This window comes from Strigops habroptila, chromosome 3, assembly GCF_004027225.2.
Source record: "Strigops habroptila isolate Jane chromosome 3, bStrHab1.2.pri, whole genome shotgun sequence".
Classification (NCBI taxonomy): domain Eukaryota; kingdom Metazoa; phylum Chordata; class Aves; order Psittaciformes; family Psittacidae; genus Strigops; species Strigops habroptila.
Genome location: NC_044279.2, coordinates 21,174,346 through 21,192,596, shown reverse-complemented (window position 1 = coordinate 21,192,596; position 18,251 = coordinate 21,174,346). Strand labels below are relative to the sequence as shown.

The 18,251-nt window shown below is 41.7% G+C and overlaps 1 protein-coding gene across 1 annotated transcript; it reads right to left on the bottom strand.

The window, feature by feature from the left end:
- Positions 1-2,550: 2,550 nt before the first annotated feature.
- Positions 2,551-18,212, bottom strand: SELENOO (selenoprotein O). The gene is made up of 9 exons (XM_030478301.1): positions 17,663-18,212; positions 15,935-16,138; positions 14,815-14,995; positions 11,113-11,243; positions 10,423-10,703; positions 9,931-10,084; positions 7,582-7,767; positions 6,289-6,445; positions 2,551-5,603 (listed from the first exon to the last, which is right to left on the bottom strand). Exons 1-9 carry the CDS (start codon positions 18,202-18,204, stop codon positions 5,409-5,411), a joined length of 2,031 nt encoding a protein of 676 aa, XP_030334161.1. The 5' UTR covers positions 18,205-18,212; the 3' UTR covers positions 2,551-5,408.
- Between the last annotated feature and the right edge of the window lie 39 nt (positions 18,213-18,251).

The window sequence follows — 18,251 nt, the reverse complement described above, 5'->3', positions numbered from 1 at the left end:
TAGTCACAGTGGAAGAGGGCATGATAAAAACACATTGTGCTAAGATGACCTGCCAGAAGATACTGTATTTGACTATTCAAGCAGTTGGTAATTGTTTTCCAACTACTGCTTTCAGCTGCAGGATCACATTTTCAATTTGCTAATAATTTTTCTGTTCCTTGTTTGTCATTTTTTAACCTGTATAGTGAAAAGAGACTATTGCACTTAAAACTTCATGGTATGAGAATGTCGTAGAGAGGCAGTCTGCTTTGAAATGTGTTCATTTTGAGATCCTGGACTCTCAGTTGCTTAAAACATGGATACAGTCACCGGGACTTCATTATCTGATCAGTGATGACTTACGTAGAAGTACAGGTACAGGCAGCATGTTACCAGTACTATGGGCCATTGAATATGATTATTTTCTGATGATGTGCAGGTAGTTTTACAATTTTTATTTTTCTGAAATAGAAATTAAGCATTAGAGTCAGAATATTCCAACTGTAAAGTTGACCTGAGTGTTTCTGCTCCTGCTCTGGTACCGAAGTCAGTTATAAAAATGTGCCAGTGCACAGTTGTAACATACATCTTCTATGCTGTTCATCTGTGCTATATTTAATTAATTAAACTAGCTTCCTTCTGTTCTGCAGAATAGCACATTGAGAGAGGACGTGGCTTGCAGAGTGAGCTGTTTGGTGCCTGGGCAGACAGAGAGCTGTTTGTCTGCCTGACTTGCTCTCAGGAAGGTGTAAGGGCAGGTGTGTAGGTGTGGGCTTGCCTTCTGTTATAGACTGATGCCTTGTCCTGCACCCGACTCCCGCTAGGGAGCACAGCGGTACCTGATGATTGGGACCTTGGGCGCTACGGTGTATGTGTAGAAAGACAAAGGTTTAGTTTTAACATGAACCCAGCGTAGCTCCTGGAGGAAGAGCACGCTGCCAACCTGCAGTCAGCTCTCTCGAATGCCTGAAGTGCCTCAGCTGTCCATTGACAGAGACAGCAAAGAGAGGGGAGTGAGAGAAAAAGTTATTCAGAGCACCTAAATTAACCTCCTGGTACCATTATACAAGAGGAGAAGCCCTTGCCCCGTTGACTTCTGAATGACTCCTCTATGATGAAGGAAAAGAGCAGCAAGATTAGCAATAGCTAAATATCAGAGACTTCTCAAATTCAAGTCCTGAGTACTACTGCTCATCATCCCACTGGATACCAACACAAGATTCCCTTCTATGGTGTTATAAAACTAGCCTGCAATTGCTACATTTGTAGCATATTTTCCCTAAATGAAAGATACACTAAACCAACATGGAACAAATAGTTTCTCTTAAATTTTACCATTTTAAGTACTTTATTTTTTTCTCTTAATCCCTTATACTCTCACCATTGTCATACTTTTAATTTTCAAACATTTATAAAGATAGGGGTTTTGGGGAGGGGGGGAATTTGGATTAGACTATTGCCTGAGACCTGCTCCAACCTCAACTATTCTGTGATCTGACTCAGCTTAAACGCTGCTGTTTGCATTTGCATCGCACCCCAGGCCTCACCCTGAGCTCTCTAATGCTGATCATTTCACCAAGTCATCCTTTGTTAAAAAGTCTAGCAGCAAAGTTTGGGCTTCAGGCACAGCGTTACAGCGATGACCTGCTTCCTTAGGGACAAGTGGCTTTAGAAACAAAAAAGGGAGCAAAGTATGGAAATGAAGGAGCCCTCCCCTCCTACCCCCTTATTTATTGTTGAGCATGATGCTCTGTGGCATGGACCAGCCCTATGGCCAGTTCAGGTGGGCTGTGTCTCCTTCCCAACTTCTCCCTGCAGAGCAGAGGAAGAGGCAGCCTTAATGATGTGCAAACACTGCTTAGCAATAGCCAAAACACTGCTGTGTTATCAGCCCTGGTTTAGCTGCTAATCCAAAACACAGCCCCACAAAGGCAGCTATGAAGAACGTTAACTCCATCCTGTCCAGACCCTGCACAAAACAAAATCAGTTTGGATTTGGAAAACACTGTTTAGAAAGGGCAGTCAGGACATGCCGAAAATTACCTCAAATGAGAAAAACTAATGTGTATTTTCAACTCTGGTGTTACGTGAGCACTTCAGTATGGAAATGGCTGTAGTAGCTTTTTGGCAAAATTATCTGCATCAGCTACTCAATTTAAACAAACAAAATGCATCTTCGCTTTCTATCCTACAGTCTGTTTCTGTGAACAGAGTTTAAAAATCACATCCTGTATCTGCTGACATCAGGGTTTAATTCCAGTGATGTCAGGAAGAATAAAAGAGGTGTCAGCATAGGTCTTATGGCCAAGTAACTAAGAGAGAGGTGTCTCTTTGTAAAAGGTGAGGGTCCTTACCTTGCTCCAAGCATGCTACCAAGATCACTGACGAGGCAGGAGGCTCTACCTGTGATAATCTACTCCTCAGAAAACACTGCAAAAATACAAAGTGAGGTGTCTGTGATATAGCCTGGCCATCTGATGTTAACACAGAGCAAATACTTATAAAGAAATGAAGTCTGCAAACAGTGTGGTTAACAGCAAAACTTTCAGAAAACAGGCATGAAAAAGAATATTAAAATTCATGGGGTTTTTTTTATAAAAGAATCCAAGAAAGCCATAGCACTTGTTTGAGGAAAAAACTAAACAAAACCAAAACAACCCACAAAACATTCCAAAGTGAGAGCTGACAGCAAAACATTTGGGAATTACAGATTTACAAGCTCATCAAGCAGAGTTACAGTGAAATCTTAAGAGAGTCAGGAGAGGACACCATCCTCTACCACGTGAGACCATCCAGAGACATGTCCCCAGGAGCTTTGCAGTTCAGTTTTGTGACCTGGGTACCACCTGCTTTGATGCAAGGGTCCTTCCAGCTCCTCAGCCACCGACTGTCTGATCAAGTGTTTCCATAGAAAGCTGTTGATGTGAAGAGTCACCAATTCATTTTTCATTTTGAGCACAAGTCCATGGCTTTTTTACAAGCAGAATATTTGACCAATAAGTAGTAGTATTTTCAGGTTTACCTATTGCAAATACAAGCTGTAAAAATCAATAAGCAATTTATGATTCAAGTATTTAGACTCCCAAATGTCAAAAGCTGTATTCCCTTCTCTCTGAAGAACTGAGCTAAGAGATAAAATTCTTGCCTGGACAAAATTTGGTCTAATTGTCCCCAACCTCCTGCTTCCACCCTGCTCCAGAACAAGAACAGAAGAAATTCATTATCATCAGAGCTGAAACTACTACCCGCATGTTGAAATGAGTGTGCTGGAAGAGCACAAGCTTTCCACTTGACTTCTGATCATCACACTTCTTCAGATCTGAAGCATCGATGTTCCTGTATGCACTGAGAAATCAAGCAGGTGAGTATCAGTGCAGTTAGACCCCCTTCATATTCCTACCCACCAGTGAACACACTGCATCTATTACAAATACGTTACTGAGTGGCACACCAAAGCAGTCACACCAAGGGTCTGCATTCATCATTGAAAGCTTTCTGGACCTGTTGCACTTCATCTATCTAGAAGCAAAGAACGTATTTAGCAGGAAACATCACCATGTTTTCATTCCCCATGGTTACAGTCAATTTCCCTTTTTAAAATTGCTATTCAAAGTATCCCTCTCTCCAGGATTTTGGCATTAGAGGTGCACGATAATTTGTATTTTATATGCTAAATAATCTGATAGTTAACTCTCAAACGGGATTATTTCTAGAAGGCAACCAGCTGCACGAGCCAGCATTAGTTGTTGCCCACTTTGTCAAGGTACTTCCTTTTTCAACTATATCATCCTTCCAAGGACAAGGTAAATACACCTTCAAGCTTGTCCTTTTCTGTAAGGACTCTGCAACGTTACAGAAAGTGCCATCAAAGATTCTAGCTTGTCACAACTCATTACTCAGTATCAGTTTGTCCAGGTTGAAGGCACGACACAACAATGTTTATGTTTACATTCAAAGCATCATCTTCTCTGTGGCAGCAAGAAGGACAAGCTGGTTGTCAGTGCAGCTTACAAGTGCAGCACAACTGTTCTGGTTTTCAGTAGCTTGTATTTTGAGGAAGACTTAGAAGAGCACAAATCAACCTGAGCTAATACTAAGCTTGCACAGGGGTGGAAGAAGAATTTAGTAGGCTTGAACTCACAGTGTAAGACGGTGGTCTCTTTGGAAAAGAGAAACCTTTGCATTAAACCAAACTTCCTCAAGATTTCAGGTACCTGAACCAGTACTAAGACTCCTTTACAAAGCAGTTCAGAAAGCCAAGTAGTAACTAACTATGCAACAACTGGTTTTGGCTGATGTGGCAATAATGATGTGGCAACCAACTTTCTGCTGAAACCTCAACTGAAACACTATTAACAAGTAATTTGCAAGCAAGTCAGCTCCCATCGTCCTCCCATATCCTCTGTGATCTTTAACACAGGCTCAAATAACATGGCCTGAATGACAACTTTCAGTGTCAAACTTTTCAAAGTCTGTGGAAGCAAACCAAATGGTGCAAGACCAGAGCGGGAATGGAAGGATCCCACCGACCAGTGTGAACAAACAGATACCTCACCTGCATGCTGCTTGCACAAGGAGACTCTGTTAAGAGCAGACAAACAGAAAACGAACCTGGATTTGAGTACTGGTGTACTTTAAGGTTCACACTGATTTGGCTAACTGGCCTTGCCCAAGTCAATTGGCTTACAAACTGCACCCATGATTTTAGTAAGTATTTACACATGTTGTATGCGAACACACTGAACCTGAATAAATATTACCACCAAGATTTTCAAGTGCAAATGCATGTGGTCTCCCTTCATTCTGCTCTTAATGTATTAAATAAAAATAAAATTCCATTGCTCCCCCAAGACCCAGGCTGCACAAATTCTCTGAAAATAGATAATGATTAAACATCAATCTGAAGGTTCGCAAGAAATGAACTTCTTAATTAAATGAAACATAGCTTCAAACAAGCAACACTGAATCTATTCCTCCATTAAAGAGAACTAATAGTCCCTGCATAGAGAAAGCAGTAAATAAATGTTAGAAGTACTATTAGTTAAGACATCAGACAAAAATAGATCAGATTCCTGACTTGCTCTTTTTGTCTTCACTAAACAACAACTCCATTTGGATGTCAAAATCAGCCTGCCTCAACATAAAATATTGCTTTTTACTTGCAGTGTATGAATACTTGTACGAACAAAGGAAAGACTTTTAGTCTCAAAACATTTAAATCACTGATATATGGAGACTGTTGATTGTCATCGGTTTGTTCCAACGATCCATGATTGCTTCAAATAAGCACAGCTGAAGACTGCTGCAGATGCATCCAAATGTAGGGTTGTTTCAATAACTTAATAGCACTCTGATGTTTGCCTTGCTGCATTCTTCACTGCTGAAAGAGGGTCAGTCTTCAGTTTACAGCAAAAAACAAAACAAGGCAGTTATGAAGATCATGTAACACAGAGCTCTGAAGCCCACAGTGGAGGTTTACTGCTATAGGGTAGTCTGCTTCTGGTCTCTTGAGCACAAGCAGCTGCTGCAGCAGTTGCTCCCTCCTCTTCTGCATCTTCCTTTACCTCCCTGAAATCTTCTGCTTCTTGGAATGGATTCTCCAACAGTTTCAGTACATTTCTTACCTGAAGAGAAAACAGCATGGTTATGAGAACTTAGAAAGTGAAAGCAAAATGATGTAGAAAAGAACCTCACACCAAATAATGATCGAGTGCATTGTATTTAATACACAAACCCCAGACAAGCCAAATGTTAAACAGATTAACAATATTCATATCAAATAAGCTAAACACTGTAAAAGTGTAGCTGGCTGAGTTTGTATCTGTACAGAACTCAAGCTCAAGTAACTTGAAATACAAGTATCAAATAAAAGTTCTTGTGTCATTTCTCAAAATTAATACATTTTCCCATATTCTGCATGTAACAATCCCCCAGCTGAGCTCCACAGGTGAAAGTCAGAAGTTTTAGAAGACAACAGCACAGCAAGGAATGAGTGTACATTAATCCCCAACTGCCTCCCAAGGTAAACACCATTCTGAAGACAGCAAAAGCAGGAGCAAGTGTCTTATTCTGGGATCAGCCCACGAAGCTGGTGAAGTTCAGATTCAGATTTTCAATTCCTTGCTTCATTCTGCAGTCATTAGAATTACAGCTCGCTCAAAAAATCATACAGGCCTTTTGAACCATAAATTCCCAATCCCCTTACTGCCTGAGATGCCAGAAGGAATTTCACCAGCGTAATGCCAGTTATCAACAGCACCACAACACATGCATGCAAGCCCAGAGAGATGTTAAGGAGTAAGAGCATACCTCTGAGAAATCCCCATTTTCAGCTGCTTCTATGGCATTCTGGGCAATGTAATTTCTCAAGATATATTTTGGATTGTTGGAATTCATAACTTTCACACGATGAGCGTTCCAGGCATCAGCATCACTAACACTTTCTATTTCTTTTTGCAAACGGTCTCTGAAATCAAGCAGTGAAAATAATGGTTTGGATCAAGAATCACATGTAAAAGTTGACATGTTTCCTTGCCTTGAAATCCTTAATTTGCAGTTTTTAATAGACATTATATCACCTATAATCCCCTCAGTTTATAAAATGCAGCATGACAACAGATACAAAACACTTCATTTAAAAGTAGCATCACAGACCATCAGCAGGTCCTGACAAGGCTCGAGGAAGCAGTACACCTGCATATTCTCTGACAAGTCAGACTAAGACACTGGTGCACAGTCTGTTCTACACTGCTCCACAAAACCCATCACATTTAGATCTTGTCTTGAAGGATTTCTAAGCTTGTTTATTGGTTAAACCTTTTGACATTCCGATCAAAGGGATGCAATACAGCTGAGGCAGTCTGAGCTACCTTTTAGCAGGAATACTCGCTAAAACTCTCAGCCCCACTGGAGAACATGATCAGAGGCAGCCAGGTGAGGAATGGAGCCCTGACCTAATCCACACAACGGAAACAACTAATGCTCTACTGAGGGGGTTTCTTTATTAGAAAAAATAAAACAAAACAAAACATAACAAAAACAAATCCAAAAAACCCCGAAAAACCACAACCCCCCCTCATGCTGACACTGAGTTTTTAGCCTGTTAAGTTAGGCGCATTACAATAATCTGGATATTCTTTTCCTGTCAATGATTTCTTTTACAGTTTACAGTTACGCCTTGATTAAGAATACTTCTACTTGCTTTCTATATTAATAAATATTTCTTTTTCTTTCAGAAAAAAATTAAAAGGATACAATGCTGACAGTCAGTCAGCTGTAGTTACTGAGCACTTAAAAGCTCACAACTGAAATTACTCTCTGTTAGAATTCAACATAAATATTCTTGAAGCACTTTTAATATTAGATTTGATGTCAATTGATTCCTATACCCTCAATCCTCCCCAAAATCTGGTAAACAAAATACAAAGATCCACAGCAACACAGATGCTGACCATGGCAGTAGTTAATATTCGGAGTCGCGTGGCCCCACATCTCTCCCAGTGTATATACTTTGAGACAGGCTGTTTTTCATGAGACAGGCATGATGTTCTCAAATAAAATGAGGAAATGAAATACACTGCTCTGAAGAGTGCAAAACCTCACCTGTATTTCTCCAGCCATTCTTTCCAATGTCTTTTATTTCTGCTGAGTAAATCATCTTCTGTCAACTGCTGCAGTTTGGAGAACTGTTCAATGCGCTCTAGCTCTTTGTTTATATTGGCTTTTGTTCCAATTAATGCAAACAGCTGAGGATTAGACTGAGCCAGCATCAGCATCATTGACAGTTGTCTGGGAACAAAAGGAACACACACATTAGACATTAATGCTGAGCTGCCCATCAAGAATCAGCTTTTTGCAGTCATAAAGTAGATATGAAAGTATTCACAATAACCTATGATTTCACTAGAGAGCTTAAAATAACAGCACTTCATCTTTAACAGAACAATTTTAAAATCAAAAATTATGCTCATTTTATTGTTTCTCCCCCCTTTTTCAGTGTGTTTGTTTGCATTCCTGTTGTTCTAAAAGTGCAGATTTTCAGAATTCCCAGCGGGTTTTAGATGTGCAATTCCCATCAGAATACCCTTGGAACTTTGAAAGGAATTTGGAATAAGGAATTTGAACTTACTTAGGTATCAGAGTCCGTAGGTTTTGTTTTTTTTCAATGTCTTTTCCTAACACTAACACTGTATCAGCATGCAGAATAAGGATCTAACACCTATGAATTTTACTAGTACTAATAAAACCCCAAATGACCTGGGAGAAGGTACATCCTGTAAGTCATATGAGACAACTTTATTTAATTTCTTTGCACTTATCCAGTCTAAATCACAGAATAAGAAATGCTTTGTGGTAATAAATTCCTAACATATCCAGGTTATTTTGCTGTGAGCTTGTCTAGGATTAGATTCTTTTCCAATTTGACTGTGTTAGCTGGTGCTGTACAGCAGCTTTCAATACCATGCTATGCTAACTTTCATTTTTCCTGAATTAACAACTGCACTGCAGCATAAAGTAAAATAAATTAAACAAAACCCAAAAAGCGTAAGTTGGAGCATATCAAAATACACTGAGTGTTTGTATTTCCTTCTATAATGCATTTATAAACAAAGGATAAGAATGTTATCTCCTGGCCTCAAAACAGACAACTAATTATATCAGATTATACTTTCCTGCTTTTAGTAAGCAAAGATAAGGTAGGTGCTTTGATTTCTGAGTTTATATAAAGTAGTATCCAAATCTGATTTACACATCTGACACACCCAGCTCTATAATAGCCAAGTGCTGTGATGAAAATAGTTCTGCACTCTAACACAGTACTACTCCCCTCCAAAGCTTTACATCCATATCGTGATGATTTATAGCTACTTTTCATGTTCTTCTAAGCCTGAATGCAGTGTTTAATGAAATACTGTCTTATCTCTATCACAGGAGCTATCATCATATTGCATGGTATCTGCTTACAATTCCAAAGTGGCTGAAACCTGGAACTTAATTAAATAAGCGGTATCCACCACTTCAATTTATTTATCTTTCATTCTACTGTATCACCACAAAACTTAAATAACCAGTAATACCTCCGAAATGATAAATGGCTACAGCCAACCATCTTGGCATAACACCAATTTGTCCATACAAGTTTCACATCAATCCATTTTCTCAACTCCCTGCTTTCTGCAAATTCTTAACAACACATCAAATTCTTCAGCTTTTTCTGTAGATTCATTACTTCATGGAGCACATATTAAACAGAGAGAGGGGAAAAAATATGCCCAAAATACCCCACTTTAATTTTTTTCCCCATCTGGGAAGACGCTAGGAAAAATATGGCAAATGAATGGGTGACACTCATTCCCTGGTTTCCACTGCTCCCAAAAGTGAAAAACTGCTACAGTCACTGTTATAAGCAGCAATTGAACAAAACTGACTCTTTTTTTTCCACGCTTGAAGTAGCTGGACTGCAGAACATGGCCCATCAAATGGGACATGGATGGCACCACAAAGTTTTCAGAGCCTAAAGTGTGCATTTAGGTTATACTTAGCTTAGAATATTGGTGGCTGAAAGTGATTTGCTGTCAGTACATTGGCAGAACATGGTATCATTATTGTTCAAATCCATTTCTTCTATAAAATATTTCTATATCGCTTCACTATCTGGCACTCTCATGTACTTAGTCAGCAGAGACAGACGAGGAGAAAAAAACCAAAAGGACCAAACAAAAGCTCAGACAACTTTAGCCCCAAGAGTCAACTGCTGCAAGTCACTGCTGAGCATCCGCCAGTCATGAAACACACAAGAATTTGCACTGCTGTAGATCATGATGCACCCAGTTAACAGTGAAGTACTGAAACTTAAAATCAGTCAAACATCACACAGCATGCAGAGTTCATTATGGTTATAATGAAACTAAAAGCACAGGCTCAAAGTGTTTAAGTAAAGAAGAGTATTACCTTGGATCCATCTGTGGTCTGAAAGCAACTTTCAGTTCATCCACAGAAGCACACTGACTTGTAAGCTCTTTTAAGAAATCTTCCAGTTTTGAAGGATCAGAGTCTACTACCAAGAATGAACTCAGCAAGTAGAAAATATTTGTGAAGTCTCCACCTGAAAAGGTGAATTCTATGAATAATACAACTAATAAATCAGCATGAAAACCTCCTTCCTAACTCCCCACGCAGCAGTACAAGTCACCACTCTGAAGAGGCAAACAAACTGCTCCCTCAGGGAGGGTGCAAATGTGAGAGGGGAAGACATGTATAAGGCAACGACTGCCCCACAGGTCACAAGAAGGTAATTATTTTTCAGTCTTTTGTTGTTCTCTCAGATGACAGTGTAGTTGTGCAAGGCTGCTTTCTTGTAAGGTCAAGATATAAACTACATTTTGGTTTGATTATAGATACTCACGGGCTACTAAACAATAACCTTCTGTGCTCTTCACCAACCTGTGAGATGCATGGTTTCAAGGAGTTCAGACACCAGCTTACTATCTTCTTCTAATTCCAGCTGGATTAGGCCTAGCTTCTTCCTCATCTTCTGCAAATAATGTTTCTCAAATTCTGCATCATATTCCTCTTCCAGGATGAGTTCGCTTATTTCCAAGGGCAGCTCTGGAACTAGAGCTTCAGCAAGCTTCCCCAGGTTCCACTTGCAAATCTCTGGCTGCTTGTTGTAAGCATAGCGCCCTGTGTTATCAGAACCATTGCAAATGTGCTCAGGGTCATATCTACAAAGAAAGAAATAGTTAGCATTCTTCTAGTTATCTGGACATCAACGGAGTGAGATGCATTATTTTTCTCACTTTAGTCTCCTCTAGGAAACTAAAAAAATCCAAAGGGAACACTCCTTGGTTCTTTTCCCAAAGTTACCTCATTAGATATTTTCCTGCCCCCTCAAACACTGAGAACCGCCACAGGCTACAAGAACAGTCTAATGCTTAGAGGTGTTGTGAATATGGTTAAAAAGAAGTTGAAAAGAAGAATTACAGGGCAACCAGAACTAACTTAATCTATTTTGCCATAAAGAAGGTTCATAAATCTACTTTAGAGTTAAAATATTAAAGCAATCGTGAACATCAAGAAAGCTCTACACAGCAAATACATAACACACATTTCAAGTAATTATTCCACACTGACCTGTCCATAAATCCAAAAGGGCCATAGTCAATGGTTAGTCCAACTATGCTCATGTTATCTGTATTCAGCACGCCATGGCAAAACCCAACACATTGCCATTCAGCTACCAGCCTCGCTGTCCGTTTTGTTATCTAAAAGAGAGGTGGTTTTTTTCCCCATTTACCAACACAATATATTTCCAATACATTCATGTATTTCCCAGCATTTCCTAGTCTGAACTGATGTTTCTACAGCTCCAGTAGAAGCAGATTCTGGCAGGATGCCTTACACACAAATATCTTAAGGACAGTTTGCCTCTTTCCTCCTGTTTTTCAGTTCCCCTTTTCTGTTTGCCTCCTCTTCTTCCCCCTCTACTTGACTGCAAGTCAACTGACAGCTTTAAAATGTACTGGAGACAAGAGCACTGAAATAAGGTAAACTGTTTGACAACAGACTTGCTGACTACTGTAGTCACTATACAAATACATTGTTTTGTTCATACAAATTTTAAAGACCCTTTAACTATAGGTAGGAGAAAACATAAGCAAAGTCTAAGAAATAAAATTAACTCTATGCAACAAAGCCCAGCATAAAGTCAGCCTTTTGGTTTACCCGGTATGTAGGAGTCATTTACAGGAAGGTAAGTGGTTTGCACAAAAGAAAGTATTCCCTGCTAACAAGTTTTAGCACTGAGAAGTACTTCCCTCAATTTGCTGAGAGTGGAAAAAAGCTACAAGGTTAAGAAAACACATTCTAAGAACACCGATTTGATTTAAATGCAATTCTTCACCGAATGCACGTTTCACCGGAGTTCTTCCATTGCTTGACTGAGAGTTATTGCTGTGGAATCCCTGACTGCAATCACTGCATATGCCCCATTCTTCAAAGAAATAGCATAATATTTTAAAGCAGTTCTAGTTAGTCAATTATATCAGCCCAGCTGCCAACTACAACTAGACATGCCCTATGAAATCTAGAATTCAGGAAGCTAACCAGACTTTTAAATAAATCAAGGTGCTTCTAAATACTTTACTGAATTGCTGTAAATACAGATTTTATGCTGCCATTAGCTAAAACTTTTAAATCAAACTATTTTCACAGTTAAAATCACTCATCTTCCCAAATAGTTGTCAATGCACAGAAATTTAAAGCAACAATTCTCTCCAAGCTGCAATATACATGTATCTTATTAAGGTTTTAAAAAAATATCTAGTTAACAGAGGAAACATCAGTTCTATGCCTCTGTCTTCAAAGCCAGAATTTTTTCTTTTTTAAGCATGTGCAAGCAGGTAAGGAAGAATAAACGGAAAAACCTTGTCCTGGGATAATCTGACAAGTAGCAAAATCCACAAACGATGCCTGGAACAGAAACTTTTTGTCCACCTTGAGATCTCCTGCTTCCATTTTTTACCATATTCTCGTGTTAGGTACTTTACCGGTTTTTGCTGAATGGGGCAGTCAGCTGTGTGTGTCCGTAACTGATTACTGGCATGTCATAAGCCAGTAATGGGGACACACCCTGCACAAGGGCTCCGTGACAGGGAGGTGGTAAAACTTATAAACAAGAGAAGCCCTGGCCACCAGCGCTGGGATGAAAGCACTCCAGCAGTACGGCAATTTCCGACTGCTGATATCTTTGTATGAGTCCATCACACTCTGCCAGAGCTCTGGTAAAAAAGAAATCCCACTAATGATAACACCGAAACCCAATCAAAGCCTGGGTGCCACTCACAGGTGGGTATATTAGATTAGAAAGCGACAGCTTTGCTCTTGCTTTGTCCTTTATTCTTTTTGATCACGTTTTTCTACTACTAGCCAGGCTAGAAAACAAGTACCATGTATAGATAAATAACAGCACTATCTCAAGGGCACACTCATTTAAATTTAAACACACCACCTACCAATTGAGAAGTCCAGATAATGGTGTTTGCATTTGACAGCACTGTCTGTCAAGAAAGCAAACACTTGTACTTTTTTTCTCTATTTCTTCCACAGTGCAAAAAGAAAGATAAAATACATTAGAGTTGAGCTGACAGCACATCGCCACTACTAAAAAAGACAGATGGGTTTCCCAGATTCGGTAAGGAACTTGGATGCTTTTCAGGTGGAGAAAGATATGGGAAATCTCCACTCAGGAGAGAAAACACGAAGAGGCAATGCCAGCACAGGCACCGAGCATGGACAGGCACAGGCAGGAGCACAACAAATCAACAAAGAAATGGAAACGGGGGCAATAAGAAAAGGATGCCAGGATGGGGGGCAGTAAACCATTTGCTTTTGAAGAACTAATACAAGTAGGCTCAGGCTGTGTTAAAGGAAAATAAAGCAAACACAACACCACACACACACCCCCCCAACAACAAAAATCAAACCAAAACAACTCCAAGAAAAGCAAACCAGAACACCCCCCAAATCTAACCAACACACAAAATGAACGCCACCACTATATCCCCAAATTCAAAACCCACAAAATCCAGAGAATGTCACATTTTAAGCCTGCCTTCTGACCTCTTACTGAGGTGTTCTGAACATGCACCAGGCTGCAGCCATTCCCTCAGTCCCAATCAGATCATTTCAGATTTCAAACAGATTTCACAACTGCTTTTACCTAGACTTTTCAAGTGTATTAGACTGTGGTATTTGGTTAATTATTTGGTTTCCTGGCTAGTTATAACATTCTTATTTGGGTTGCAACATTATTTGAACTTCAGGTGACCCAAATTGGAGCCTTCGTAATAGTTCTCCAGTAATTTCAAACTGGATCCCTTCAGCAAGGTTACCATCACTATGTACCAATCACTAAAACACAAAGAGAAGCATCTTATTCCCTTAGCCCAAATTCTTTCTTTGCTCACTGAGATAAAAGGAATATAGTAATAGAAATTCAATATCAAAAATAGCAAGAATAGCAATACAGTATCAACAGTGAGGCAAAAGGTATATTCAGGAGATCGAGTGTAGATACCAATTAATTTAGCTATGTTTTACTTCAAAGCAAAATACAGCAATTCTACTATAACTGGTGTTACAGTTCCAATTTTTATTATGGATCTCCAGTAACCGTTAAGGTTTAAACTTATACAGAAACTGAAAAAGGGTTCAAAATGGGTCTCTGAGAAATCACCCAGCCTCTCCTCCGGGCTATTGCAGAATGACCTGATACTACACCACATCTAAAACATATTTATCTCACCCAATCTTACCATTCCCAAAGTTGGAAGTTCTGCAACTTCCTCAGGCAAGCCCTTGCAGTGCTTGACTGCGTTTAAACATCTCAATTCTGAAGCCTGGAGTTAAAATGATTTGCAGTCAACATTCCTGTTTGTAATTTGGAACATGAGAGACAGGAAGGGACTCAATGTTCTCAGTATTTTATAAGATGATCCCTTGCAAGCGATGTCTTGGTACCATCAACTCACTATCTGACAGTCAGGGCCAGAATTCCCCCTTGCAGTCTAGGACGTTCTCAGCAAATGGAGACAAGTCTTGGGAAGCTCTCCCAGAGCAGAAATCATGATTTACTATTAAAAAGGTTAAAAACACTCTCACTAGTGTGATCAATATCAACATTACTTTCATCAATACACAGTTCTATTAAGAGTGTTTTCTTCAAAGGCAATCAGAGGATACAAGGTATTAACCAACTCCAGTCATCTCTGCTTGCAGATGCAGTTCCTGAAGATGACCGCTACAGATTCAGGAAGAGATTCTGATCTTTCTCACCTCTTTGAAGAAAGCAGCATTCCTCTGAATACTGTTGTCTGAATAAGCCTCCTGGATTTCTGGATAGAAAGTGCTGATCACATAATCAAGCATCTGTATTCGAATATCATTGCGGTTAACACTGGGGCCTTTGCGTCCTGTGTATTCGTCAGTAGGTTTGAAAATTTCAAAAGAACCAAATCTGTTTTAAAATAATAAAAACATGTTTAAGTATTATCTGATACTATTAATTTCATTTCATATTACATGCAATAAAAACATTTACTGTTGTAACCCTAACACCACATCATCTCGAGTTTAATGCCAATTCTTCACCTGACTTAGAGAAAAGACCCACGATATTCCTGCACTGAACCTAGCGGGGCTCAGTGACTCAACACAAGGAAGCACATACATGTAACCAAACTGACAGATGAGGACCTAGCCTGTACTGAAAACCAGCCTGTTAAAGTTTCTTACAAACACTTCTACAGAAAAATTCTTTCCCTGAGTAAAGATACAGGAATAGGTCTTATTAAAATACTAGACTGTACACATCAAGAATGTAAGATAGATTTCTCCACATGTATATATGCACACATACATAAACACACATACATGCACATATTCCTTATGTCTCTTCCTCTAATTCTCTACTTCTAAGGTTCTATTACCTTACAAGAAGCAATGCAACTTCCTGAAATCCTAACGTTGTGTGTCAGAGCAGGAACCTTGTACACTTCTCAGGCAGGGAAAGAACACCCAAACTTTGACAGTACAATATTAGAATAGCTTTGGAATTAAGGGTACAGCTATAACCCAACTACCAACATCAAAACCCCCTATGTATTCTGTGCATGCATAAATGTGAAAAAACTCCTCTGAGGTCTGCAGAATTCAGTTCTTCCTACCAGGCTAGCATCCTGAGTGTTCATCTGTGCTGTGACACCAGCTCATCCCATCCGCTGGACAACAGCAGTAGCTTCCTACAGCCCACCAAAAGAGTTCCAAGCCTCCAGGAGGAGGTTTTCAAGAAACATGCAAACAGTGCTGTTATGTAAATGCACTTAAAACTGTGTTTTAAAAGACTGCTGTGCTTGGCTTTAAAGGAATAAACAATCCCAACAAAACATGCTTCTACCTTATAAACGTAGAAGCTATCCTCAGAACAACTGTACACCTTTCGTTTTTTGGATTCCCATCATAAAATATGTCACGGACAACTTTCGAGTCCGATGTCACACACGTTCCAGCCCTCGTTGTTGGTATTCCAAGGTGAAACATCGCCTCGCTGCACAGAAACTCCCGTATGCTCGACCGCAGGACCTTCCGGCCATCAGCTTGTCTGCAACAAGAGGACATGGACAGTTTTCAGCCTACGAAGGCAGGAACTCCTGTCTACCCCTTAGCAGTGGGGAACCAAAAGCCTAGAAGTGACATGCAGCGTCCATGGTCACACAACAAACTAGTGGCAGAACGAAAGCTGGACCTTCCAACTTCTGTTAAAGTTCAATTTAGATGGACGCAACACGTAATGAAGACCACACATAACAGAAGAAAATAAAGCTTCCAGTTACACACATCCCTCCTAATCATTAACTCTGTTGTTTCTATTGACGCAATAGAGCCTTTCAAAAAAATAAAAAAGATTGGGCAAATATAGCTGTCTTATTACATAAAAAGTGACTGGCTGCTGTCATGGCACTTAAGCAGTATTCGTTCGTATCTTTCTGGGTAATTAATATAGAAATGAGGTGCAAATAGGGGCATGCATGGCAGCTGTATTTAAAAAGCACCCAAACAGACAGCAAATAGCACCTGAACAGACAGCAAATAGCAAACTAGCTTATTTAATAGAGAACAAGTAAACAGAGCAGGCAGCGGTGGTTCTCAGCCCACACTCCCAGCACTTCAGAAGCCACGGGCAAGCAGGAGAGCTGCCCAGGGCAGACCTACAACGCTGCCACCATATCTGAGATCTTCACTGTGATTTCCTTAACCTTCACTGGAGAAGACCTTCAGAGCACCACGTGTATGAAACTAAGGTGTTACTGAGCCTGTGCACAGCTGGAACACAAAATATAGCAAACCCAAGTGGGACAACTGACCCGAAAGATTAAAAGCAATGCAGGGTAAACTGACTGATGAAGGCACACGTCCCTTACAGGGATTTGGACAGCATGCCATTTTGGGGGCTTTTCCACCACTCCCTCCCACAGGAGGGACGGAAGAAAGGAAGGATGGAGGAAAGGCACTGCTGGCAGAAAGACCAACAAGACAAGACAGGGCTTGAAGTAACCTGGTCTAGCAGAAGATAATCCTGTCCATGGAATGGAAGGGAAGCTGGAACTAGACGATCTTTAAGGTCCCTTCCAACCCAAACTATTCTATGATTTCATGATTTTAAATACCATTTGTGTGGGGCATAGGATAACACGGCAGGAAGCGGTCTGGTGGCTATTACACACTGCTGGCCCCACTTCCACCACGCTCTGCGTCCTCCTCAAGGGAGAAAGCCTCAGAGGAGGATAACCAGGAACAGAAGTAATGCACCATCTGAGGGAAACACAGTTACAGTCTTATTTTCCAGAGGAAGAATTTGCCACCTTCTGGTTTGGCATTTAAGCATCACATTTGCTGCAGCGAAGATAAAAGGAAACACGAGGGCTTAAGAGACGACCTCTGCCCCAGGGAGCGATCCTCAGCACGGAACCAGCTGCACCAGCGCCTGCCGGGCAGGCAGCGGGCAGTCCCCGTTCCGGCCTCCCCGCACGGCGGGTTCGCCCCGCGGGGGGCTCCGGGGTGCCGCTCCCCCAAAACCCAGCTCTACCGGGACCCTCCGGCACCGTCCCTCCCCGCCGGGCCTTACCGGGAGAAGGGTGTGAGGCCGGCGCCCTTGAGCTGGATCTCCCAGCGCTCGCCCCGCGGGCCCAGCACCTCGCCCAGGTACATGGCGGCGCCGTCGCCCAGCTGCCCCGCGAAGCTGCCGAACTGGTGCCCGCAGTAGCAGTGCGCGGCGGGCTCCGAGCCCGCCAGCAGCCGGTTCCCGCTGAAGTACAGCGCCGCCTCGGCCTCCGCCGCCTCACGGTCGCCCGCGGGCTCCTCCAGCCCCAGCAGCGCCAGCGCCGGCAGCGACATGGCCACCAGCCGCGGGTTCTGCACCGGGGTGGGCCGCACGCGGGAGAAGCAGGCGCCGGGCACGGCCCGCGGCCCGCCGGCCTCCGAGGCGTCCACCGGCAGCGAGCGCAGCGCCAGGTTGTCGAAGCGCAGGGCGCCCAGCCAGCCCGCGCCGCCCTCGGGAGCGGCGGACCGCTGCATGGCGGCACCCTCGGGGCCGCGCCGGCACGGGCCCGCCGCCCGCCGCAGCAACACCGCGGGGAAGCAGCGACCGCCGAGCAGCGCAACCGCCATCCACTGCCCGCGGCGAGGGGCGGGGACAGGGGCGGGGCGCAGCGGAG